The sequence below is a fragment of the Heptranchias perlo genome, chromosome 33 (genome assembly GCF_035084215.1).
Source record: "Heptranchias perlo isolate sHepPer1 chromosome 33, sHepPer1.hap1, whole genome shotgun sequence".
NCBI classification, from domain to species: domain Eukaryota; kingdom Metazoa; phylum Chordata; class Chondrichthyes; order Hexanchiformes; family Hexanchidae; genus Heptranchias; species Heptranchias perlo.
Genome location: NC_090357.1, coordinates 7698226 through 7725330, shown reverse-complemented (window position 1 = coordinate 7725330; position 27105 = coordinate 7698226). Strand labels below are relative to the sequence as shown.

General features: G+C 46.1%; 1 protein-coding gene across 1 annotated transcript in view; it reads left to right on the top strand.

Annotated features, from left to right (window-relative positions):
• The window catches only part of LOC137301261 (multiple epidermal growth factor-like domains protein 11), a 38543-nt gene extending 11717 nt beyond the window's left edge, over positions 1-26826 (top strand). Inside the window, exons 4-9 of the mRNA XM_067970720.1 lie at positions 977-1126; positions 8891-8986; positions 11600-11741; positions 12569-12708; positions 14860-15077; positions 26551-26826. Coding sequence (XP_067826821.1) covers positions 977-1126; positions 8891-8986; positions 11600-11741; positions 12569-12708; positions 14860-15077; positions 26551-26826 — 1022 coding nt within the window. The remainder of the gene's footprint in view (positions 1-976; positions 1127-8890; positions 8987-11599; positions 11742-12568; positions 12709-14859; positions 15078-26550) is intronic.
• Positions 26827-27105: the final 279 nt, after the last annotated feature.

The following is a 27105-nucleotide window of genomic DNA, read 5'->3' as shown; positions in this document are numbered from 1 at the left end:
GCTAAGGGGAAAGAGCGGGGGAGTGAGACTAGCTGGATTGCTCTTGCAGAGAGCCGGCACAGGCTCGGTGGGCCAAATGGCCTCCTTCTGTGCCATAACCATTCTATGATTCTATGATTGTTTATCGGCCTAATAATTATCCGTCTTTCACATGAGATGTCAAACCAAGGTCCGGTCTGCTCTCTCTGGTGGACGTAAAAGATCCCATGACGCTATTTCGAAAAAGAGCAGAGGAGTTTTTCCCGGTGTCCTGGCCAATATTTAAGCCTCAACCAACATCATTAAAAAACACTATCTGGCCATTGTCACATTGCGGTTTGTGGGACCTAACTGTGCGCAAATTGGCTGCTGCGTTTCCTACATTCCAACAGTGACTACACTACAAAAGTACTTCATTGGCTGTAAAGCGCTTTGGGATGCCTTGAGATCGTGAAAGGCGCTATATAAATGCAAGTTTTCCTTTCTTTAGCTGTCCCAAAGAACCTGCCCCTTGATAGGTTGATGCTATGTTAACTACCCATTCTCTCTATCTTGAATGGAGTGTGGTTTTATTACCAACTACGATTAAGCAAACCAAAAACATCTTTAGGAAGAAGAGATGCCATTTGGACACATTTTAAACAATATGCAGAAATTACACACATTATTGCAATTTCCAGAAAGATTAATTCTACAGAGATGATCCCTAATTGCCTTTGATGCCTCAGTTGGAAACAAACTCTTAATCTACAAAAAGTTGTGTTTTTGAAATCGAGGCCAAATTTTTCAAAGCAGTTTTTCTACAGAGAAGCTCGGCTGCCTAAAACAAACCATCTGTCCGGACCCCACAAACAGCAACAAAAGGATGCTCACTCAGTGATGTAATGCATTATTTACTAGCTTATACTTATTTGCAAGTGAGAAAGTAGCAACTAAGAAAAAAAATAATTGTAGAACGCTCCAAGTGACTATAAACTATTTCCTTTCTGATTTCTAGGCGGCAAGGCAGCAGAGAGTGGGCCCTGTCATCCTGGGCACCACTGCCCACTTGGCACCAAGCATGCAGAGCAATATGGTTGCCCAAATGGGACATTCAATGCATTTTATGGAAAAGTGGAGGAGTCGGACTGTCTGCCGTGTATTCAGGGTTTGTAATTGATTCTGCTGCTGTCTCATGAGCATACCTATTGGAGCAAATGTTTAAAATGCTTTTTAAAAGACGATACCATGCATGCTTCAGATGCCAATCACCTTCTAAATTAGTGAAAGGCCTACAGAACAGATGAGTGCAGATGTGCTATTAAAAATCTAATTCATATCACTGAAGTGTCGTGAGATGCTTTTTATGTTAAAGACTCTATTATAAATGCATGGTGGCTGTGTCCATATGAAGCTACGCAATCAGAGTTTTTTTCGGAATGTTTTCTGCCATTTCATTGATTTGGTGTTTGTAGTGTTTGTTTATCTTTTTCTTTCGTTATCTCAGCTACCATGCTTGACGGAAAATATATCACATTCTACCATCAGTCACCACAACAGTCCCCACCCAAGCTCAGACTCAGAGAAAGGCTCTGACAATAGAGCGGCTTTTGTTGTATCACAAGTCAATCCTCCATGCACACAGGGGAGGTAATTTTCAACTACATCATCTGGACGGTAACCTGGAAGAGCAGATTGCCCACCTTTCATAGAACCCATCTGACTTTCATTCCATTCAAATCAATGGACCAAAGATCAGGCGGGTCCACCAAGAGGGCGGGAGATCTGCTCTGTCAGGTCACCACCTCGGCAGGGAAAGTGGACAATTAACCCAGGGAGTCGACACCAAGTCCAGCATTCAGGTGGAACAGGTTAGAAAGCATTGGGATACCTGGACCCGGAAGGAAGATGTGGAGGATTTCCTCTTCACTTTGTTTGCCCAAGGTCTTCCACTTTCTTACCTTAATTCATAGGAAAGGCCAGGTGGTTACTGCTCCACTTTGCCTGCTTCCATTCCTTTGAGGTTGAAAATTTTGTCACTTCAATGTGCCCTTGGGCATCCAACTTTTCATCTCTGGCAGTTAGGGAACTGAGGATGCTGAAATCTGTGCTCAGTGAAGTGGGGAGGGCGGGTGTTGAGATTAGACATGATGTTTACTCAGTGGGGGGGGGAAGGTTTGGGGCTGGCCATTATCTCTGGTCAGTGAGTTAGGGTGGGGGGTGGAATTATCTCTGCTTAGAGGGTGGAGAGGGCATGATCTCTACTCTGTTGGGGAGGGAATGGGGCTGATCGCAAGCCCTGCTTGTGGGGGTGATCTCCACTCAATGTTCAATGGGGGAGGATATGGATCTTTACTCAATGTTGGGGGAGGGTTGGGGCTGGCCATAATCTCTACTAAATCAGGGTGGGGAGCGGTGGGTGGGGGATATCTGCTCATCAGGGATTGGAGAAGGATTTTGTGCTTAGGGTTCCAATGGAGAGGACTCAATCTCTTCTCTGTGGATGGCAAAATCATGTCCCCCAGTGTTGTGGAGATGTGTGTATCTCTCTTTCTGGGTATAGTTGATCTTACTTAAGGATAATCCCTACTTCCGGCCTGTGAGCAACATTGTAATAATACACAGCATCAAGTTTATTCAAATCACTTTGCTATTTTTAAAATTAAGTTCTAATCTGCTATCCATATCTTGGATACCTGGAGCCCTATTTTTCCCTGAATGGGATACTTTGACATTGTGAGGGATTATGCAAGGCGTTGTCATGTTATGTCAGGTATTGCCACATTAGATGTAGAAACAGGAAGAGGCCATTCAGCCCCTCAAGCCTGTTCCGCCATTTAATTAGATCATAGCTGTTCTACACCTCAACTACCTTGCTCCATATCCCTTGATGCTCTTGCCTAACAAAAATCTAACAATCTCAATTTTGAAAATTTCAATTAACCCCCAGCATTCACATCCTTTTGGGGGAGAGCATTCCAGATTTCCACTACCCTTTGCGTGAAAAAGTGCCCCCTTAAAAATAAACTGACTTGGCTGTTAACATTAGACAGTTTTTCCCCACTAGCAGCATGCAAGAGCACACAACTCAAACCTCTGGATGGAGCTTGCACAGCTGTTCTACAGAGCCATATGACTACATGTGGTAATAATTAGTGAGATTAATTCATTTTTAAAACTTTTTTTCCTCCTCCGGTTTTCTCCCTTCTTGTCTTGAAAGTGCTGACTCACAGTGAGATATGATTTTATGTCAACTGGGACCTCACCCAAAATGCCATTCTTGATGTGTGAGTCTAGGAGGTGCATGTCAGCAGGTTGAATGGCTGACTTAAGGAAAAAAAATGCTGTCAAGACTGTTCTCATCCAGTATCCATACAAAAGTACCCTTTCCAGCTGGAGTTAACCAGACAGTGGGCAGGAATGGGAACCCTCTATGAATTTTTTTCCCTCCTGCTTCCTAACCGATTGGCCTGTAGCATCCCCATTACCACACATCGCTTCTCGGCCTTTTGGCTAAGATCAAGTGTGTTCCTATTCGGGCTTATTTGGATCTGAGCGGATCGGAACGCTGGCTGCGAACTCGTGCGCTCGCAAAGTGCGGACTTTGCTGCGATCGGTCGAATCGTGTGCTGGCTCCGCCCCTAAATTTGCATAGGGACTCCATCAATACTGCAATGGCAGGGAAGGGCACCCGGGCACGAGGCCATGGTGTGCCAAACACCGTCTGGGTGGCGGTAAAGACAGTTGAAAGCATTACGCCGATGGATCGTGTGTATTTTATGAAACGAGTTTTGTTCGAGTGCTGTGGATTCGAAGCAGCGGACATCTTCTGCCTACAGGATTTCCCTCGAAGCGGATATTTCGATGTCACCTTCAAGACCATCGCTGGATGCCAGAAATTTCTTCAGGTCTTCGAGGAGAAGGGGAGCGAAGGATCGCTGGCGATTCTCACTGCCGAGCTGCTCTTCACCCTCCCAACGCAGAGGAATCGGAAGCTGATTGTACACATGTACAACCCACACGTCCCGGTCGTTGATGTGCTGACGTTCCTCGCCAGATACGTCAACGGGGCGGAGAACAGCGTGGACGTCACCGACCGGTTCGGGATCTGGACCAGCAAGAGGGAGGACACGTTGAGAGCGGACGCACAAGGCAACATCCTCCACCCCCCCCTCCAGCTTCGCCATCGGAAGAAGTCAAGGGTACATCATGTACATGGGGCAACCCAGAGTCTGTTGCACCTGCAGAAAATCCGGCCACGTGGCGGCCTCCTGCACTGCAACCGTCTGCAAGAACTGCAAGCAGGAAGGGCACCAGACTAAGGACTGCAAGGAGAGCAAGCTGTGCGGGGAGGATGGCCATCTCTACAGGGCCTGCCCCAAACGCAGCTTCAGCTACGCCCAGGCAGCCAAGAGCAACACAGCGGAGGAGAAGGAGGCAACAAGCAAGGTTGCCCCAAAGATGGCCAAGAACCCTCACCCCGCCGTGACCCCCTCCGAGAAGACCCCGACCCAGGAAGACAAGGAGCGAGGAAAGGGTCAAGCCGAAAACTGCCAGACCCCGACACCCAGCTCCGAGCCTCCCCACCAGACGTCAGATTCCATGGATGAGGAGGCAGCAGAGGAAGAATGGCAGCTCGTGAGCAGGATGAACAGAAAGAGGAAGCCAGAGGAAAGGAAACGAGCTCCTGCCGACACTGCAACCAGGGGTAAAAGAGCGCTTGAGTCGCAGTTGGACTACAGCGACTACCCCGCATCTGACGAGGAGGGACGACAGGAGCGAAGCTGTCAGGCTTCCCACCGAAAGTGTCAAAATGTCCAAAGTGACAGCGACGCGATCGACAGCCCCCATCTCCAGAACACTGGGAGCGACAACGCCTCCAGCACCCTCCAGCTCCGGGACACCGGGAGCAGCAAAGTGCCCAGCGTACACCAGCTCCGGGACACCGGGAGCAGCACCGCAGAGAGCGAAGACCAGCTCCTGGAAACCGGGAGCAGCAACAACGAGGAGCCCCAGCCGATCGAGGATCACACGGGCCCTCCCCCCGACACCAACCCGGCGGAATGGCGACCCCCCTCTCTGAGGCGGAACAGGGCTCGTACCTCAGCTCAGGGAGCGTGGAACACTTTGCACAGATCATCTGGATGTAGGGAAACGGCCAAGAGCTGGAAACAGCAGACGTAATGTACAAAAACGCTCCGCTCCGGCTGATCAACGTGTATGCCCCGGCTCTAAAGAACGAGCGGCTGGCCGTCTTCCAGCAGCTCCCACTGCTGCTGTCGACGTCCAGGCCGGTCATTCTTGGCGGTGACTTCAACTGCATCATCGATGCAGCTGGACGATCCGGCAGAGCCGACAGCAAACTGGACGCCACGTCCAAACTCCTGATGGAAGCGGTGAAAGACGCCAAGCTGTGCGACGTCTTCAGCAACCCTGCAGACGGAGCAGAGCGTCAATACACCTGGTCCAGACCAGACGGGTCCGTCCGTTCCAGGATAGACTTCCTGTTTGCGTCCCCGCGCTCAAGGTCAGATCCACCCAGGTCACACCGGTGTTCTTCTCTGACCACTGCCTCCTCCTGGCCGACTGTCACCTACAGGACGATCAGAGAGTGGGCAGGGGGATATGGAAGCTGAATGTGAAACTGTTGACCCCGGGAAACATTGAGGAACTGAAGAGGGATTACAAAGGTTGGAGAACCGTAAAGCCCCTCTTTGATTCCCCAGTGCACTGGTGGGAAGACATCAAGGCGAACATCAAGAGGTTCTTCATCCTCAAAGGTGTTCAGAAGGCGAGAGAGAGGCAGAGGGAAATGTCCCGACTCCAGCAAAGCATGCAGAATCGGCTCCAGCTGCAGTCAATGGAGATCGATGTTGGGGAGGAACTCAGAGAGGTGAAGGACCAGCAAGCCTCGCTCTTTGCCTCCGAGGCCTCCAAGATCATCTTCCGGTCCAGAGTCCACTCCGTGGAGCAGGACGAGACTTGCTCCCGTTTCTTCTTCCAAAAGGTGCACAGAGAGAGCTCTGTGATCAGCAGCCTGAAGGAAGAGGACGGCTCGGTCACGTCCTCGCAGCCCGACATACTGAGGATCTGCAAATCCTTTTATGCCGGACTGTACGACGCGAAGCCCACAGACAGCGCGGCCTCCCAGTCCTTCTTGTTGTCTATCATGGAGGTTCTAGACGACATCAAGTGGGAGAGTCTGGATCACCCGCTAACTCTGGACGAACTGACAAAGGCCGTCCGTTCCTTCGAGAAGAGTAAGACTCCCGGAAGCGATGGCTTACCGATGGAGTTGTACTCTGCTCTGTGGGACTGGATAGGCCCAGACCTGCTGGAAGTGTACGGGGGTATGCTTCTGGCAGGCAGCATGTCAGACTCCATGAGGAAAGGCATCATCACCCTCATCTACAAGCGGAAGGGGGAGAGGGAAGAAATCAAAAATTGGCGATCCATCTCACTACTTAGCGTGGACTACAAAATTCTGTCCAAGGTCATCGCCGATCGGGTCAAGTCAGCCCTGGGGGTGGTGATCCACCCCGATCAGACCTGCACCGTACCCGGCAGGAAGATCTCTGATAGCCTGGCGCTACTCAGGGATACGATCGCCTACGTACAGGACAGGGGGGTGAACACCTGCCTGATCAGCCGGGACCAGGAGAAGGCCTTTGACAGAATATCCCACACGTACATGATGGACGTGCTCTCCAAAATGGGGTTTGGGGAGGGAATCCGCAATTGGATCCGACTGCTCTACACAGACATCAGTAGCGCAGTTTCAATCAACGGGTGGGAATCAGAAAGCTTTCCGATCAAATCTGGAGTCAGGCAGAGCTGTCCTCTCTCCTCCGTCTTGTTCGTGTGTTGCATCGAACCCTTTGCCGAGTCCATCAGGAGGGATACGGGCATAAGAGGAGTGACGATCCCAGGCAGCGGAGGCACTCAGGTCAAGGCCGCCCTGTACCTGGACGACGTCACCGTCTTTTGCTCGGATCTGCTATCGGTCCGCAGATTGATGAGCATCAGCGACCAGTTCGAACTGGCCTCGGGGGCCAGGGTAAATCGTAACAAGAGCAAGGCCATGTTCTTTGGGAACTGGACCGGCCGATCCTTTGTCCCCTTCACCGTCAGGTCGGATTACCTGAAGGTGCTGGGGATCTGGTTCGGGGGGGCTGGGGCGTGCACCAAAAACTGGGAGGAGCGGATTGCCAAGGTGAAGCAGAAACTGGGACTGTGGGATCGACGATCCCTCTCGATCGCGGGCAAGAACCTGGTCATCAGGTGCGAGGTGCTCTCGGTGTTGCTGTACTTGGCGCAGGTCTGGCCCATACCTCGCTCCTGCGCCGCGACAGTCACCCGAGCCATCTTCCGCTTTATCTGGAGATCAAAAATGGACCGTGTCTGCAGGGACACGATGTACAAATCTCCAGAGAAAGGGGGGAAAGGCATTCCCAATGTGGCCCTCATCGTGATGGCCACCTTTGTGTGCGGCTCCATCAAGCTGTGCGTAGACCCTCGATACGCAAACACAAAGTGTCACTACGTGCTGAGGTTCTACCTGTCCCCGGTGTTTTTTTTTATTCGTTCATGGGACGTGGGCATCGCTGGCGAGGCCGGCATTTATTGCCCATCCCTAATGTTGCGAAGGATGGGCCTGGCCACTTTGCCACGGAACGCTCCGTCCAGTTGGACCGTTCAGCCCCACCTGTCCTTCGTGGAAAAGTTTGTGCAGAAAAATACCTTTGACCACAATGCGATCAGCAAGTGGTCCGCACATAACATCCTCGAGACCCTGCGGGAAAAGGAGATGGTGGATCCTGTCGGTTGGTTCCCCGAGCAGACTGTCAATGTCATTTGGCAGAATGTCTCATCGCCAGAACTTTCAAACAAGCACCAAGACCTAGCTTGGCTGGTGGTGAGAAGGGCCCTTCCCGTCAGATCCTTCATGTACTCCCGGACTCTCAGCCCCACCGTACACTGTGCCCGGGGAGGCTGCGGTGCAGACGAAACCGTCACCCATCTCCTTCTGGAATGTGCCTTTGCAAAGAAGGTCTGGAGAGAGATGCAATGGTATCTGTCCAGGTTCGTCCTGAGCAGTTCCGTAACACAGGATTCTGTGCTCTACGGGCTGTTCCAAGGGGACGCACACTGAGACGGACATCAACTGCTGCTGGAAGACCATCAACTCGGTGAAAGACGCCCTTTGGTCTGCCCGAAACCTGCTGGTCTTCCAGTGCAAGGAGCTGTCCTCGACTGAGTGTTGCAGACTGGCACATTCCAAGGACTACGTGCTCAGGGACGCAATGAAGCTGGGTGCGGCCACCGCAAAGGCTCTGTGGGGAAAGGCAACCGTTTAGAGCCTTCCCGCCATTGTATACCGAGGGGCTGCAATCAGGGAAAAAACCCCTCGGGCAGAATGTAAAATTAAAATTGATGTAATGTAATGAATCTGTAACGTACCTGTAATGAATCTGTAATCAATAATCTGTATTGAGTGTAATGCAATGACGCACCCTAATTATGTAATTATGTATAGTGTGTTCATTGAACTGTACTTGATGTAACCTGCAAATTGTATAATCTGTATTGTGTCCGTTTGGAATGTGATATGACAACTGTATTGTATGTATTGCTGCAAATATTATGAATAAAGTATATTTTTTGAAAAAATAAATCCCCATTACCACACTGGATGAGATCAGCCAAATGAGATCAGCGCATACACATAGTAATTCCTCAGGGTCTGTCCAATGCAATATTCTAATAACAACTTGACAACAGAAACTCGGTACTTATTCCGACCATTATTTTTTCAAAAAAAACCCCTAAAATACCATGTGGTGCCAATATCACAATGTAACAATGTCTTAAGAGTTATATTCAATGTTTGAACTGCTATTAACCAGTCTGTACCGTTTGCATTTTACCTTAGGTCATTTCTGTGGTTATGGTTCAGTTCAACCTGTCCCATGTATTCCTGGTACCTTCATGCTCAATGGTTACAGCAGAGAAACTCAGAAAGTTACAGGTAATTGTCTGAGGTGAATGTCTCGGGTGTAGAACAGGAGGCAAAGTAATGTTTTAGAGGAGAAGGTTTGCCGCTCAAACATGTTCCTCGAAAGTGTTACGTGTTTCTTATGGAATGTGCTGTGATCCCAGTGAGAATTTAACTCTGTTTACTCACTTGACCATGGTGCTGAATATTCCACATTGTCTCCAAATAGCTGATATTTGCCCTTCTAAAATATTGGTTTCAGTTTGACTCTAAAATGTTTCTTTAAAAATAAATCTTGTGCTGCTTCATTCTTTTATCATTTGGTAAAGAGCCCATTACATATTAACTCTGTATCGAATATTAGTGTCGCACATCGTGACAAACACAACGTATGTATTTTGGGCACAACCTGCACACTGTTACCTACAATTGACCCTTAAGAAATCAAACACAGTGTAAAAGAGTTTGTCATACTGAATATGGGTGCGTTAAAAATGGCCACTGTTTCTCTCCAATACCCTGAATTCAGCTTCCACATGTACGCTAATGACACCCCGCTCTACCTCGCCACCAGCTTTTTTATTTGTTTTATTTGTTCATGGGATGTGGGCGTCACTGGCGAGGCCGGCATTTATTGCCAATTCCTTAATTGCCCTTGAGAAGGTGGTGGTGAGCCGCCTTCTTGACAACTGAGTGTCTTGCTAGGTCATTTCAGAGGGTGATTAACAATCAACCACATGGCTGTGGATCTGGAGTCACATATAAGCCAGACCGGGTAAGGACGGCAGGTTTCCTTCCCTAAAGGGCATTAGTGAACCAGATGGGTTTTTACAACAATCCGGTAGTTTCATGGCCACTATTACTGATACTAGTTTTTTTTAAATTCCAGGTTTTATTTAATTAATTGAATTTAAATTCCCCAGCTGCCGTGATGGGATTTGAACACATGACTCCAGATTATTATTCCAGGCCTCTGGATTATTAGTCCAGTAATAACCCCTCTCAACCCCTCCACTGTCTCTGCATTGTCAGACTGCTTGGCCAACATCCAGTCTTGAATGAGTTGCAGATTCCTCCTGCTAAACATTAAGATTGAAGCAATTGTCTTCAGCCCCCACCACAAACTCCGTCCCCTTGTCACTGCTTCCATCACCCTCCCTGGCCACTGTCTCAAGCTGAACCTGGCTGTTTGCAACCTCAGTGTCCTATTTAATCCCGAGTTCAGATTCCAACCCTATCTCCTGTCTACCACAAAGACTGTTTTCTTCCACCTTCATAACATCACCTGCCTCCGTCCTTACCTCAGCCCGTCCACTAGTGAAACCCTCATCCATGCCTTTGTTACCTTCAGACTCAACTGTTCCATAGCTCTTTTGGGCTGCCTCCCAGCCTGCACCATCCTTAAACTTCAGCGCATCCAAAACTTTGCTGCCCATATCCTATCCCGCACCAGGTACCGCCCATCCATCACCCTAGTCCTCCCTGACCTCCAATGGCTCCTTGTCCCCCAATTCCTCAGATATAGCATTCTTTTCCCGGTATTTAAATCCCTTCATGGCCTCACCCTTCCCTGTCTCTGTAACCTCCTCCAGTTCTACAACTCCCACCCCCAGCCCCAACTCTCTCTTCCACTGACTCTGGCCTCTTGTGCAACGCCCTCCCCCAACTTCACTCTACTATTAGCAGCTGTGCCTCAACTGTCCTTGGCCCCTTGCTACCTCTCCTCCTATGCAACCCTCCTTAAAACACACCTCTGTGACCAAGCTTATGGCCACCTCTCTGAATGTCTCCTTCTTTGACTCGGCCTCTATTTTTTGACTAAGTCTCTGTGCAGAACTTCGTAGTAATGCAGGAAACGCGGCAGCCAATCTACGCAAGGTCCAAGGTAACAGCAATGTGATAGTGACCCGATAATCTGCTTAAATGATGTTGTTTGAAGGATAAATATTGGCCAGGACACTGCGGAGAACTCCCCTGCTCTTCTTCGAAATAGCGCCATGGGATCTTTTACATCCACCTGAAGGGACAGATGGGACCTAACGTCTCATCCGAAAGACGGCACCTCCGACAGTGCAACTCCCTCTCAGTACTGTACTGGAGTGTCAGCCTAGATTTTGTGCTCAAGTCTCTGAAGTGGGACTTGAACATGTAACCTTCTGACTTAGAGGCAACTATCACTGAGCCATGGTTAACAATTATTATTAGTACACAGCTTACTTTAACAAGAAAATGCTTGTACCAAATAAACAATGATGGAGTGGATTTTGTTGAGTGGCTGATTAGATTTGTGATTGACATATTTTATGAACTAAATGCGGATGTTTATAGAGTGAACATGATCACACGGCAAACTGTTCATAACTGCGATGTCGAGTCTCTGTGTGCATTACATCAACTGGAACAAAGTTGATGCTTTTGGATTATCTGTTATGTACATTTCTTTACCAAGGAAAAAAGTAATTACCCAAAGTGACTGTGTGGCTTATCTTTGCAGTATTTGTTTTCTTGTACCTGTTCACAACTGAAAATAGAATTTTTCAAAGGTGTTTCTGTTCCATTATGTATATTTTTGATGCCAGATTCTAGTTTAAAAACAAAAGGCAGATCTGACCATCGAGTACTCTTAACTTGTAATGACTTTCCTAGGAAGTCCAGCCAAAGCAGGCTCTAACTGCCACGAATGTACAGCTGGTTATTACTGTCAGGAAGGATCAGTGGAACCCAGTCCCTGTGGCATTGGTTACTACTCCAGCGCTCGATATTCAAAGTGTTTGCCTTGTGAACCTGGGTAAGTATGTAAATGGAGCAGTTCCCAGCTTATAGTATTTCTACAAACATATGAGCCATCAGGAGGGCAGTCTAGTCAGCCGAACTCTGAGTGCATGGGCCTGTTTATGCATTTGCGCAGGAGACCAAGAATCCACGTTGTCTTTCGCTAAAAGGGATATTAAAGAGGAGAGACAGATATTAACTTTTGGTCATGACCACAATCCCGAGCATTGGCTTTGCTTGAGAGTTGCTGGTTGCCACCAGGATTTTGCTGAAGCATAATGGTGGGCTTCACGGAGAGACAGCTTTTAGTTGCCCATTTCTGTGCTACCTCATAGGTGAACATTGACGTTGTTGAGCATTAATGTTATAGAAAGGATATTGGAGATGGAGCCAAAGGAAAGGTTTTGAAAGGCTAAATGGTGAAAGATTATTTCCACTGGTTGGTAATTAGTAATTGGGGAGCTTAAATGTGGGATTAGTACGAGAAGCAGAAAGGGGGAAGATGGAAGAATTTTTTTTAATGCAAAAGTGTTATTGAAACATAGACTAGATTATTACAGGGGACCATTGAAGCCAAATGAATCACAAAATTTAAGAGGGACTCGGATAACTACTTGAATAAACAAGTTGTAATGTATGGAGAAAGAACAGAGAAATGGGAATAGAGTAGACAGCACCAATGTGGAGCTAGCAATGATTCAGTGATTAAATGCTATTTTTTTTTGGCTGGCCCAAACTATAAAGTAAGAGGTACCTGGACCTCAGACCAGTGTCATTTTAACCACTGACCAGTATAATTTTACAAACTAGTAATCTCAACAGAATGTACGACTAATTTTACAGGCACTATTGCGATGAGTTAGTAACAGCAGCAGCCGTGATGTTGGAAATGAAATTGTGCCCGTCGGGAAAATATTGTCCTCTGGGAACTAAAAGCTTGGCGGAGGCCAGAGGCTGCAGCAAGGGCCGTTATTGCCCAGAGGGTAAGTAATATACTTTAGTGTTGCACCGTTACCAGACCATGGACCTCTTCTTCTATACACCACCTTTCCCCCTGCATTCACTTGACTTTTTTTTAAATGAAAGGGTTGTGAACAATGTAAAGTATTCCCTTTTCTTCCATTCTATGCAATTATTTTTAAAAGAAACTGCCTTACCCGGTTGGAGATGTGCTATTTTTGAGATTTTACAGTTCCACGGAAACGTACCCTCTGTCCCAGGTTCTGCTCCATTAACTTCATTATGTGTCCTTATGTGAGTCTAGAACAAGGATATTCAATGTACATCCTAGGGGGCAAAATCAGCCCTCAACAGAGTGCGGCCCCAACTACAGATCAATCAACTCCCTCCGGAGAATCACAATTCCATCCCTGCACTGCGCTAGTGTATCTGGCCTTCACAGTATTCATTTCCTGCTTTGCCTGGAAATCAAGAAAAAACAAAATAAACCCTACAAAGCTGGGGCTTTCCCATAATCCATAGCATTAAATAAAAGACCCTATTACCAAGACCCTATTAAAAACCCTGTAGATTTCATTGGGGACTTTCTCTAGTACTATTCTGAGTGGTGCTCTTGTTCTTTGTGTTATTCTCCAGTGAGAGAAAGGAAAAAAGACTGTGATAATGGCCCTTCCCATTAGCCAGTTGGGTTGTGAACACAGAAATCAGAAATAAAAAGGAAAAAGTAGGGAACAGAGTAACGGGGGAAAGAACAATAGAAAGACGATAGGACAAGGAAAGAGAGAAATCTAGCACAAGATGAAAGGCCTTATTGAAACTATAGAAGCTGGAGGTTTAATAGGGAACTTATAGAATCATAGAAGTTTACAACATGGAAACAGACCCTTCGGCCCAACATGTCCATGTCGCCCAGTTTATACCACTAAGCTAGTCCCAATTGCCTGCACTTGGCCCATATCCCTCTATACCCATCTTACCCATGTAACTGTCCAAATGCTTTTTAAAAGACAAAATTGTACCCGCCTCTACTACTGCCTCTGGCAGCTCGTTCCAGACACTCACCACCCTTTGAGTGAAAAAATTGCCCCTCTGGACCCTTTTGTATCTCTCCCCTCTCACCTTAAGTCTATGCCCCCTCGTTATAGACTCCCCTACCTTTGGGAAAAGATTTTGACTATCGACCTTATCTATGCCCCTCATTATTTTATAGACTTCTATAAGATCACCCCGAAACCTCCTACTCTCCAGGGAAAAATGTCTCAGTCTATCCAACCTCTCCCTATAAGTCAAACTTCTGGCAACACTGTGGATTCTGGTTAACCCCACCTCCATAGTGTTCTTATTTTTTTGTTGTCACCCTCCGATAAGAGAGAAACAGAAAATGAGAGAGTAAGAAGGACAGAAGAGAAAAAGGTGAGAAGAGAATGAGAGGAAGTTGAGACAAATATTTATAGTCATCCATGTTTTTGTTACCTCTAGACTCGACTATTTCTATGCTTTCTGGCCGGTCTCCCATCTTCAACCCTCCATAAACTTGAGCTCATCCAAAACTCTGCTGTCCGTATCCTAACTCGCACCAAGTCCCGTTCACCCATCACCCCCTGTGCTTGCTGACCTACCTTGGCTCCCGGTCCACCAATGCCTCAAGTTTAAAATTCTCGTCCTTGTGTTGAAATCATTTTGTTGGACCTGTACTGCGATCTCCTCCTTTGCATCGTGACATTCTGTTTGCCTTGGCATTTGTTGCCGACTGTTAGTATATTGACACATTCAATGTTTGGTCAACGAGCACACCCAAATTAACATTGCTATTGCACCTTACTTGACAATGTACTGTTCATTGTATCATCATATTTGCTGTTTTTAAACAGTACCATACAATTATAACAATGTTTAGTCTCATTTGCCAGGTAGCTGACTGTCTCTGGATATGTTTATTGACATTTTTCTCCTTGAAATAACCACCTTTCATGGGGACTGATCACCTAACCACCGCCTTGGCTGAGGAATGGTGTGTGCACTGTGAAAAAGTGTAGCTTGAATCTTTTTGCTCAGAAAACTAGTATGGTGCCTTTAAACTGGTGGATCGTTCCCTTGTAGGGTATCTCTCTCGCTAGTTAAAGTGTTTAGCTGCCCATGTTTATATATAGATAAATTTTTTTCTGTATCTACAGGCACAGCAATGGAGATACCCTGTCCACCAGGTACACTCAATCGCAGCCCTGGAAAAGGTTCATTAACTGAGTGCTCACCTTGCCCAGTCGGATACTACTGCAGCGAAGGATCGTTCTCCGAGACTGGGTCATGTGACCCTGGCTACTACTGCCCTTGGAATATCACTAACATCTATGGAGAGATCCCAGCAGTGGTTGGGTCCTTTGGGAAAAAGCAGGTAAAGTATGTCAAGATGTGTGGAATTTGATGGCACAAGTAATAGTACAGGTGTGGTAGAATTGCTTCAGATCCCCCTAACAGAGAGTGTGACAGAATCTGGAGATGTAACCAGTTAAAACCAAACAAACAAATTTCAGTCTCCTGACTGTTTATTGAAGTAGTGCTTCAGGATCAAGGAGGGACTTCAATCCCAACTAGGCGAAGTGATTGTATTTGTTATACCTTGCAAACGATCACATCCCACTGTGTCTGTGTTCCTTGGTGTGATTTGATTCTTGTGACTGGCCAATACCAGCTCTTCCATATCCATTGCCGAAGAATTGCATCGAAAGATTTTGCTTATTGTGTCTGTGATGTAACCACACCAGTCTTCACCCGTTTTAATCCCAATTGGTTGAATTAATGGCCTTTGGAGCATTATTTCTGCCAGTTTTCTCAATGTTGGTCCCTCCTGCAGATAGTGCAATTTCCAAAGCAGAGGGAAAAAAGGGCAAGCAAAGTAATTAAAATTGCTTTCTTTAAATAAAGACGGTATAAATGCAACAATTGTGCTTGAAATAAAATAACAGGTTAAAGAGAGAGAAGGGGAAAAGGGAAGGCAGGCCAAGCAGAATTGAATTGTTTAAATCTTGCATTAAAAATTTAATTTTATCTATGTTTGTGGCATGGGTTAATATAGAAATAAAGCTCCTCCTGACATTGAATTATTTTATTAGTCGGAATGTTATGGTTTGTTTAGTAGGAATATTATGGTTTGTTTAGTTGTCATGGTGACTGAGCTAAAATCATTTTATTTACAAAATGGCTGACCTGGATGCAGTGCAACCTGAGTTGCTGACTGTCCACAGGTGAAGCACAAAGAATGTTGGAAGTACACATCGGGTCTGTAAGCATCTAAAAGACAAAAGGCAAGTTGCATACTGACCTGCGATATATTTCTCAGTACTTTCTGTTTTTTTTATTTTGTCCCCTTTTTTATCAAAGGGTTAAGCATATTTGTTGCGACTTGTTTTATAAAGCTTTATCAAAAGCAAAATACTGCGGATGCTTGAAATCTGAAATAAAAAACAGAAAATGATGGAGATGCTCAGCAGGTGAAGCAGCATCTGTGGAGAAAGAAACAGAGTTAACGTTTCATTTATATTTGTTTTTTGTTCAAGTCACATTAATTGGTATCATTCTCACCACTACTGCCACGTCTTGCCCATTCTTGACTGGCTTTTGTGATAGTGCCCTTTCATGTGCTTCATCATGAATGGCGACACTTGATGCCACCCAGTGGGTCACTTTACAGTGGGTGTATGTGTAGTTACAGGACTGTTTTGTGCGGAGCTGTGGGGTGGTGGGGTTCTGGTGTTGGCACTGCTCTTTCCAGGCGGTGTGAGGACTGGACTCTTCTCACTTTCTGATCTTACGAGAACCGTTCACATATGAGTGACTCCATGGCCTCACGGGCAGCCAGGTGAGCCGCTGCTCTGCCCAGGGGTTCGTCCCCCTCTCCTCCTCCTCCTCCTGGTCCTCCTCCTGCTCCTCCTCAATGTTGATTGCAGATGTGGATGGTGGATGAGGGCATGGGGCCTCATCAACTGATACCCCCCTCTGTTGCGCCATGTTGTGCAGGACACAACACGCTACTATAATGCGCCCCACTCTCGCTGGTGCGTATTGAAGCGCTCCCCCAGAATGATCGAGGCACCGAAATCGCATCCTCAACAGTCCTATTGCATGTTCAATTATGGTCCTGGTGGTGATGTGGCTCTCGTTGTATTGACGCTATTGCTCGCTGATGGGGTTCCTCATGAGCCACGTGTGCAGGGGGGTATCCCTTGTCCCCGAGGAGCCAGCCCTTAACACTGTTCAGTGCATGGAAGAGGCACGGGATGTTGGATTCCCTCAGAATGAACGAACCGTGGCAGCTGCCAGGGAATCTGGCGCACACGTGAAGGAATCTTTTCCAGTGGTCACAAACGAGCTGAGTGTTGATGGAGTGATACCCCTTTCTGCTGATGAACAGTCCTGGCTCGTGTGGAGGTGCTCGGATTGCTGTATGCGTGCAATCGATTGCACCCTCTAGCCGTGGGAAGCCAGCCACAGAGTGGAATCCCACTGTCCTCTCCGTCTGGCTGAGGTCATCCATGGGGAAGTTGACGTATTGCGAGGCCCTGCGAAACAAACTGTCGGTGACCTGCCTTATGTACTTGTGTGCACACGACTGAGAGATCTCGGCGATGTCCTCGATGGCACCCTGGAATTATCCGGAGGTGAACAAGTTGAGGGCAGTGGTCACTTTAACTGCGATGGGTAATGAGATGCTACCAGGCCCAACCGGGAGCAACTCGGCATGAAGGAGGCTGCAGATGTCTACGACTACCTGGTGACTCACTCTCAATCTCCTTATGCACTGCTCCTCAGAGAGGTCCAGGAAGCTGAGCCTCGGTCTGTGGACCCTCTGAGGAGGATAGTGCCTCCTGCGACATCGCTCCCTCTGTTATTCCCCTATGTGCTCTTGTACAGGTGCCTGAGGCGTAGCACTGTTGCGGAGTTCCAAGTGGCAGAAGTGCACACCCAGCCTGGCGAGGATGGCGATGTTCCTCGTCCTCGGATGTACTGGTGAATGAAGCCATCACGCCCCCCCCCACCATCCTGATGGTATCAGTTTGAGGGGGTCCGAAAAGTTGGTAAATGTGTGTAAACAGAACAATTCTGAGTGGAAACCAAGAATTTTCAGTCTAAACACAAAGATCTCGCAGCCAAAAGTTTGTCTGAGAGAACTGAGTTTCCCTGCTGCAATAACTCAATTGTCAAACAGGGATTTAAATGTCCAAATGGCTGCCGGCCGAAACATGATTCGTTTCCCATGGCGTGTTTCACACAGCACGGGAAACACGCTGAGGCAGCGTTGAAATTGCTTGCCTTCATAGCTAATTGCATTTTTGGATTTTTAAACTAGTTTAAATACTTCAATTGCTGCTTTAGATATCGTCAAAGCCGGCGGGACTTCCGGGTTCGGGAACACCAGATGACTCAGGGTCGTGTGTGTTCTTAGGCGTGTTGGAGCCGGGATTTCTGCCTCGATTTTCATTGCCCCCCGCCCCCAATGCACCCGCACTTTTGTTTCAATATCGAGCCCAATGTCTTCGATCTTCCCAACGATTAGCTGGAGGAAATTGCGACTCATCCAAGATGATGTTGGACAAGGTGTCTGAATGCATAATAGAGGGGTCTGGAGGGGTGGTGGAGAGTTGAAGCCAGATGTTATCCGTACACATGTGGAAGCTGACCCCCACGTCTGCAGGTGATGTTGCCACGGGACAGCATGTGGATGAGGAAGGGGCCAAAGGTGGAACCTTGGAGGGGGTCTCCGGAGGTAACTGTACAGGAGCAGGAAGAGAAGCCGTTGGTAGAAATGATCGGGCTATGATGGGAGAGGTAATTGGAACCAAACGAGGACAATCTCACTGAGCTGTACAATGTAAGGGAAGTTGGTGGAGGAGGATGGTGTGGTCGATCTAAAGGCTGCAGAGAGGTTAAGGAGGATGATTAGGGAAATGCACCATGTTCACAGTCACAGAGGATGACATAAAATTACATAGAATATACAGCACAGAAACAAGCCACTTGGTCCAAATGGTCCATGCTCCACACGAGCCTCCTCCCTCCCCTCTTCATCTCACCCTATCAGCATAACCTTCTGTCCCTTTCTCCCTCGTGTGTTTATCTAGCATTCCCTTAAATGTTGTTTATGACTTGTTCAGGGCTATTTCAGTGCTATCGGAGAGGCGGAAACCTTATTAGAATCACATTATTTGATAACCAAATGAAACTTTTGGGGCCTTTTCAGTTGGAATGCAACAGAAAACACAACACAGTGAGGCTATTGTGCTCTCAATATCCTGAAGTGAACTGACTTTGTACAACACCTTCCTGCAGTTCAAGCATATTTTTCATAATTTCTTTCCTAAACAAACTCAGTGCCAACAGAATAAAAGTTACAAGCATCCGAATATGTCAGATGTTATTTTAGGATTACAGTTTGTGCAGGATTCAAAGTGTCTGCCATTTTTTGCAGTTTACATAACCCCTTTAGGGCGTCCAAATTAGTATTGGCAGTGCCGTGACCTTTCTTTCAGATGTCACTGGAAATCTTCAATCAATTCCCTGTTTGCTTCATATTCTTGCACTCGTTTTTAGCATAGCCACTAATGAGAAGAACTTTACAGTCCTCTTCCCCCCCCTCTCTCATTGAACAGCGAAGGGCAGTCCATTCCCCCCCCCCCACCCCATCAGTTTTGGCTCTTGAGGCTGTTGACCCTCTCACTGAGGTGCAGATCCACAGGGAACACTCATCCTCCTGCATCTTATCCAAATGGGCGCCAGCAGGCTATCCAACTGCAGAAGTCATCGCAGTTGAAATGGATCCTGCCCTCTGTTGACATCCATACTTGTGCACGTCCAGTAAGGGTCGCTGTCTAGTCATCAGGACCAGAAATGCCGGCCGATTATTTCCCCTCCCTGCCCCTGAATCCCGTGTTGTAGCTAGTTGCCTTTTCCTGCCCCGGCTGAAGTATTTGTTTCTGACTACACAGTGTTTGTGTATAGAAAGCAAAACCACCCAATAGAAAGCAGTGGGACCAGTCAACTTAGATGGCCAGCTATGATTCAGATTGCATTAACACATAGAGGGGTCATACGTTGGCAACAGAAAGCTTTGCCTGCTGCCTATGTATGCTGGGGAGTCATGGGAATCTTCATACAATGGCCTATTTTCTTGTCTTCTTGCCGGAAATGCCCGTTAGAAATTAAGGGTGTGAGCTGGCCACCATTTTCTGCCTATAATTTGAAGCGTATGAAAAAGACCAGCTATAAGCAGGCCCCATCCCTACATGGTGCAACCTACGTGTCCCATCACTCAGCTCCACCCTCCACGTCCTCAGGACATCCCAAAGTGCTTCACAGCCAATGAATTGCTTTTGAAGTGCAGTCACTGTTGTTATGTAGGCAAACGTGGCAGCCAATTTGCACGCAGCAAAGTCCCACAAACAGCAATGAGATAACTGACCGGTTAATATATTATTTTGTGGTGTTGGTTGAGGGATAAATGTTGACCAGAACACTGGGAGAACTCTCCTGCAAATAGTGCCATGGGATCTTTAACATCCACCTGAACAGATGGATGGGGCCTCGGTTTAATGTCTCATCCAACAATGCCTCACTCTGTACAGAAGTGTCAGCCTAGATTATGTGCTGAAATCCTGGAGAGGGGCTTGAATAACACCCCCTGATTCAGAGGCAAGAGTGCTACCACTGAGTCAAGCTGACAGGCTTAAGTGAAAGCTCGTCAAAAGAAACGAGCAGCAAATGAGCTTCGATCAATGAAAATATGCAATTACTTACCAAAAGGATGAAGTGAGAGAAAGGCCGTTTGACACATTGGGATAATTGTAAACCCCAAGAATGGGTGGGTTGGGGGCATGGGGGCAGTAAAAATAGTAGGTTTTTGGAGCGAGACTGCACCCCAGTTCCAACCCGCCCACTTCCGGGTTTGATCCAGGCGCGTTTGGATGCGAGCGCACAACAGGCACCTGGAAGTCCCGCCTCCCCCGCCCCCCCTAAAGCTAATGGGCTAACACTTAAAGGAGCAATGAACCTCATTGTGATAGTTGAGGTTATTAATTTTTTGTGTATTACAAAAGAAAAACAAATTTAATCTTACCTGTTCGTGTTTCCCATCGCTTCTGATTCACATCAGGTGAAAGCAGCGGGAAGGGCCGTCTCCATGTGGCGAGTGCCTTTATTGCACTGCTTGTGGGCCCGGAGGAGCAGGAGTGTTTCATCCAAGCTCACTTGGCACTACGGGACCCCGCAATCGGCCGATTTCCTCTCCCACTCCAATGCTGGACCCCCACCCCCATCCGACACTGGACCCCCAAATCTTATCCAAGGCCCACCCGATGTTGTCCACATTAACCCCCCCAACCCAATTTCTTCCAGGGCCTATGATCTCTCCCTCCCTCCCCCCTCTCCGATTCGCAGCTCCTTTCTCTCCCAACAGGCAGTCAACCCTGTCTATCTGGCTGCCTGCCGCGTGGGAAAGCCGGAAGCTCAAATACGTACCTTCAATTAAGTTGCCAGTGCAGATTTTGATACACTCAATTGGCTTCCGGGTATCCCACGCGAAAATCTAAAGACAGGCTAGGTTCCAGTCTCCAGGCTAAAATCATATCCATTGAATCTCTTTCTTTCATTTATCATAATTAACTTGTAGTGGATTCTCAGCAGTTTATTCAGTGTTGGGAGGATTAACAGGTGAAACTTTCTGACTGCATCTATCACAAAACATGGAATGGATCTGTATAACTGCAGGACACTAATCAAGGAGAATCTTCACGATATCAAAGTGATATTACAATTGGCATACATTCAACGTGTATCACAGACGATAACTTGAGTGTGCTAGCAAGCAACATTGCATCATAAGGGCTAATTTCCTGATTGATCATTCTCAATGTGGAGTGACATTTGCAGGGAGGGCAATCAGCTCGCCAGCTCTGTGGAATCTTATCTCAACGAGGAGCCAACTCTTTTGGAGAGGAGGGGAGAAATTAATCTTAAAAGATAGGTCCTGCTCACTTGGATAACCTTTCAGTTTCAAGTCTTGATTTTTCCTCAATACCGAAAGGAAAAAACAGAATCAAGCCAACGTCATATCTGATCTAGTTAGAATCACAGAATCCTACAGCACAGCAGAAAGCCATTCAGTCCATCATGCCCATGCTGGCTCTTTGAAAGAGCTATCCAATTAGTCCCATTCCTCTGCTCTTTCCCCATAGCCCTCCAAATTTTTCCTTTTCAAGTATATATCAAATTCCCTTTTGAAAGTTACTATTGAATCTGCTTCCACCTCCATTTTCAGGTAGTGCATTCCAGATTATAACAACTCGCTGCGTAAAAAAAATTCTCTTCCTCCTCTCTTCTGGTTCCTTTGCCAATTATCTTAAATCTGTGTCCTTCGGTTACTGACCCATCTTATTTACTCGATCAAAACCCTTCATAATTTTGAACGCCTCTATTAAATTTACCCTTAACCTTCTCTGCTCTGAGGAGAACAATCTCAGCTTCTCTGCTCTTTCCACATAACTGATGTCCCTCATCCCTGGTATAATTCTGGTAAATCTCCTCTGCACCCTCTCCAAGAGCTTGACATCTTCCTATGGTAACAGTGATTTATAAAGGATTAGCTAATTTGTTTTTGTATTTCAAAATAGTAGCAATGAAAAACCATCTCAAAACAACGTAATCTTGTCTTTAAGGCATTTTAACCCTAAATAATAAAGTACTGTTATTCACTGTGACACCCTTGATGTGGTCCCTGGCACATATAAATATTGCAATAAATTTAATTGCTATTGACAGCTTGATTAATGAATAGGATTAACTGAAACAAAATCAAAAGCAAAATACTGCAGTTGCTGGAAATCTGAAATAAAAACAGAAAATGCCGGAGGAGCTCAGCGAGTGAGGCAGCATCTGTGGAGAAAGAAACAGAGTTAACGTTTCAGGTCGAAGACCTTTCGTCTGAAACATTGGTTACTAAATTCATTTTATATTCAACATATAAAGAATAGCAGTAGGACTGGCTCCAAGTTCCTTTAATATATACAAAGTGCATCAGACTTGGAGTCATCAAAAGAGAGAAAATGTTATGCAGTTTGCTTCATTTCTGATAAATGGCCAATAACTGAACTTCACGATTCTAATCAAAAGATAGGACACAAGTAACAAAATACCAACTGCGAACTTTCAAGCTGTTAACATCAAAGCTTCTTTGTTTACTTCCTATGCTGTGTTTATCGTTTTAAAGCCATTTAAATGGGAATTGCTGTATAAAAGACTTCACCCCCAGGCCAATTAGAAATGTAAGGAATCTTACAACACCAGGTTATAGTCCAACAGTTTTATTTGAAAATCACAAGCTTTCGGAGGCTTTCTCCTTCCTCACCTGACGAAGGAGAAAGCCTCCGAAAGCTTGTGATTTTCAAATAAAACTGTTGGACTATAACCTGGTGTTGTAAGATTCCTTACATTTGTCCACCCCAGTCTATCACCGGCATCTCCACGTCAAGGCCAATTAGAGTATGAATCATAGCTTCCCCTCGACTGCTCCATCAATGTTTAATTGTCGATGGTGGTTGTGAGCAGTATTGTCAGAAGCAGTTCCAAAATGCTCAATTTGATGGCTCAGGGTAAGAGAAACTAGACTGCTGGGATGTTTCTTTGATCCCCTTTCACGGTGAGTCACTACTGTGCTGGGATGTTTCTATTTTTCTCTCTCAGTGAGTCACCAGATCATATGATACTTATGGATGAGTATGAGCACACAATCCAATCCTATATTTCCGTGCAGTACTGAGGGAGTACCGTATTATTGGAGATATTGGGGTAGATTTTGACTCTGTGCGATATTGTAAAACAGGTGATAGTGAATCGGCAATCCGTGTTACATCTCTCGCGATTTTTTATTTTCATTGAGGGTCAATGGAAATAAAAATCGGGAGAGTTGTAAAACAGGCTATCAGCTATTTTACACTATCGCACAAATACAAAATGACCCCCATTGTCTTTTGGAAGAGACATTAAACCAAAGCCCATCTTTCTGTCTTAAAGGTCCCAAGAAACTATCCAAAGAGGAACAAAGAGTTCTCCCAGTTGCTGCCTCAACCAACACCACTAAAAACAAATTCATTGGTTATTCATCTCATTTGCTGTTCGTCAGACCTGGTCATGTGCGAATTGGCTACCACACTTGTCCATATAACAACTTCACTATATTACACTTCCATGAGAGATAGGAGCAGGAGTAGGCCACTCGGCCCCTCGAGCCTGCTCCGCCACCCAATGAGATTATGGCCGATCTGATTTTTACCTCAATTCCACCCTCCCGCCTTTTCCCCATGTCCTTTGAATAAGGAATTCATTGGAAAAGACTGCTTTGGAACGTACTGACGACATGATCAAGAACTGTATAAATACAAGTTTGTTTGTTCTTCCTTTTTTTCTCATGAAGGCACTGGCTGCTGTTGGGTTCTGGTTCCTCAGGCAATGGGGCTTTCCAGTACTTTGCCCAAATAGCAATTCTTCATGTGTGAGTGTCATCAGATTATTTGACAATGAGGGGCATCATAGCCAAGCTGCTCTTGTCGTCGCCCAATATCCCCATGTGTTCTTTTCCAGCTGCTTCTGGATAGTGATCAAGAGTGGTAAGAGGGATAGGAACCACTAAGGGTTCACACGATAAACTCACAGGTAACGATAGCGAAATGGCAAAAATATTGAACAGTTTGTTTGCCTCTGTATTTACCAGGGAGACGAACAAGGTGGGCAGGACATTAGAGGAAGAGATCGAAAAAGATATTAAAACATTTAAGATAGAAAGGGGGGAGATAATTGAAAAACTAATCAAACTTGGGGAGGATAAGACCCCTGGACCAGGTGGATTGCATCTGCAAATATTAAAAGAAGTTAGGGAGGAGATAGCAGAGGCACTATTACATATATATAAAAATTCTCTAGAAAAGGGAATAGTGCCAGAGGACTGATGGACAGCTAATGTTATTCCTATATTTAAAAAGGGAGATAGAACAAGACCAGGGAACTATAGACCAGTTAGCTTAACGTCGATGGTAGGAAAGATAATGGAATCTTTTCTTTTATTCGTTCATAGGATGTGGACGTCGCTGGCGAGGCCAGCATTTATTGCCCTTGAGAAGGTGGTGGTGAGCCGTCTTCTTGAACCACTGCAGTCTGAGCAGTGAAGGTTCTCCCACAGTGCTGTTAGGTAGGGAGTTCCAGGATTTTGACCCAGCGACGACGAAGGAATGGTGATATATTTCCAAGTCGGGATGATGTGTGACTTGGAGGGGAACGTGCAGGTGGTGTTGTTCCCATGTGCCTGCTGCCCTTGTCCTTCTGTAAACAATTTTACAACACCAAGTTATAGTCCAGCAATTTTATTTTTAAATAAAATTGCTGGACTATAACTTGGTGTTGTAAAATTGTTTACAATTGTCAACCCCAGTCCATCACCGGCATCTCCACATCTTGTCCTTCTAGGTAGTAGAGCTCGTGGGTTTGGGCGGTGCTGTCGAAGATGCCTTGACGAGTTGCTGCAATGCATCCTATGGATGGTACACACTGCAGCCACGGTGCGCTGATGGTGAAGGGAGTGAATGTTTAGGGTGGCGGATGGGGTACCAATCAAGCGGGCTGCTTTGTCCTGGATGGTGTCGAGCTTCTTGAGTGTTGTTGGAGCTGCACTCATTCAGGCAAGTGGAGAGTATTCCATCACACTCCTGACTTGTGCCTTGTAGATGGTGGAAAGGCTTTGGGGAGTCAGGAGGTGAGTCACTCACCGCAGAATACCCAGCCTCTGATCTGCTTTTGTAGCCACAGTATTTATGTGGCTGGTCCAGTTAAGTTTCTGGTCAATGGTGACCCCCAGGATGTTGATGGTGGGGAATTCGGCGATGGTAATGCCGTTGAATGTCAAGGGGAGGTGGTTAGACTCTCTCTTGTTGGAGATGGTCATTGCCTGGCACTTGTCTGGCTCGAAAGTTACTCAAAGATGTAATAGATATCTAGAGAATGAAAATGTAATAAAGAATAGCCAACAAGGATTTCAGAAGAGAAAGTCATGCTTGACCAACCTTATTGAATTCTTTGAAGAAGTAACAGAAAGAGTAGACAAGTATAATGCAGTTGATGTAATATATTTGGATTTTCAAAAGGTCTTCAATATTTACTGCATTGTCGACGCATGGCTAAGGTCAGAGCATGTGGAGTCAGTTAGCAGAATGGATAACAAGTTGGCTACAAAACAGAAAACAGAGAGTAGGGGTTAAGGGTAACTACTCAGACTGGAGAAGGCTGAGGGGTGACCTTATAGAGATCTTTAAGATAATGATAAGGTTTGATAGGGTAGACGTGGAGAAAATGTTTCTACTTGTCGGGGAGTCCAAAACTAGTGTTTATAAATATAAAATAGTCACTAATAAATCCAATAGGGAATTCAGGAGAAACTTCTTTAATCAAAGAATGGTCAGAATGTGGAATGCGCCACAGGGAGTAGTTGAGGCAAATGACATAGATGCATTTATGGAGAAGCTAGATATACACATGAGGGAGAAAGGAACAGAAGGATATCCTGATCGGGTTAGATGAAGTAGGGAGGGAGGAGGCTCATGTGGAGCATAAATGTCAGCGTAGACCAGTTGGGCCGAATGGCTTGTTTCTGTGCTGTAGTTCTCGATGATGTAACATTGGCTCCCCCAACTAATTGTCATGTCCTTATTGTTGCTCTTTCTGAGATCAGTTCGCTCAGCACGAAGTGAGGATTGAACTTGGGTCTTTGAGTTTGTTGATTTGAAGCTCAGATGCTAAACTATATTCAACTGCGTTTTTTTTTCTCGTTGCAGGTTCCATGTCCTGCTGGTACGTACCAAGACCACTATGGAGGCTCTAGACAGGATGACTGTTTGCCATGTACAGCTGGGTCTTACTGCACTGTAGCTACAGCCCAGCCAGTACCATGTCCCAGCGGACATTTCTGTCCAAAACGTACAAGCGTCCCTGCACCATGTCCAGCTGGCACGTACAGCAGTAAAGCAGGTTCGAGAGGGATCGAATTAAATGAGTTCAGAAAATGCAGTTTGCAGTGTGTTTGTATTTGTTTGGACTATTTGCATGATTAAACTTACACAGAATATGACTATTGCAGCCTTTGCACATTCATAAATAACATACAATTGGATTTTTGTTCAAATCATGCTTTAACGGTGACATATGAGTAATCCACTCCCACTGTAAAAGTCTTTGTTTACATTTTCATGTTGGGTGCAACCTAATTCCATTGATGTGGAGATGCCGGTGATGGACTGGGGTGGACAAATGTAAGGAATCTTACAACACCAGGTTATAGTCCAACAAATTTATTTTAAAATCACAAGCTTTCGGAGATTATCTCCTTCGTC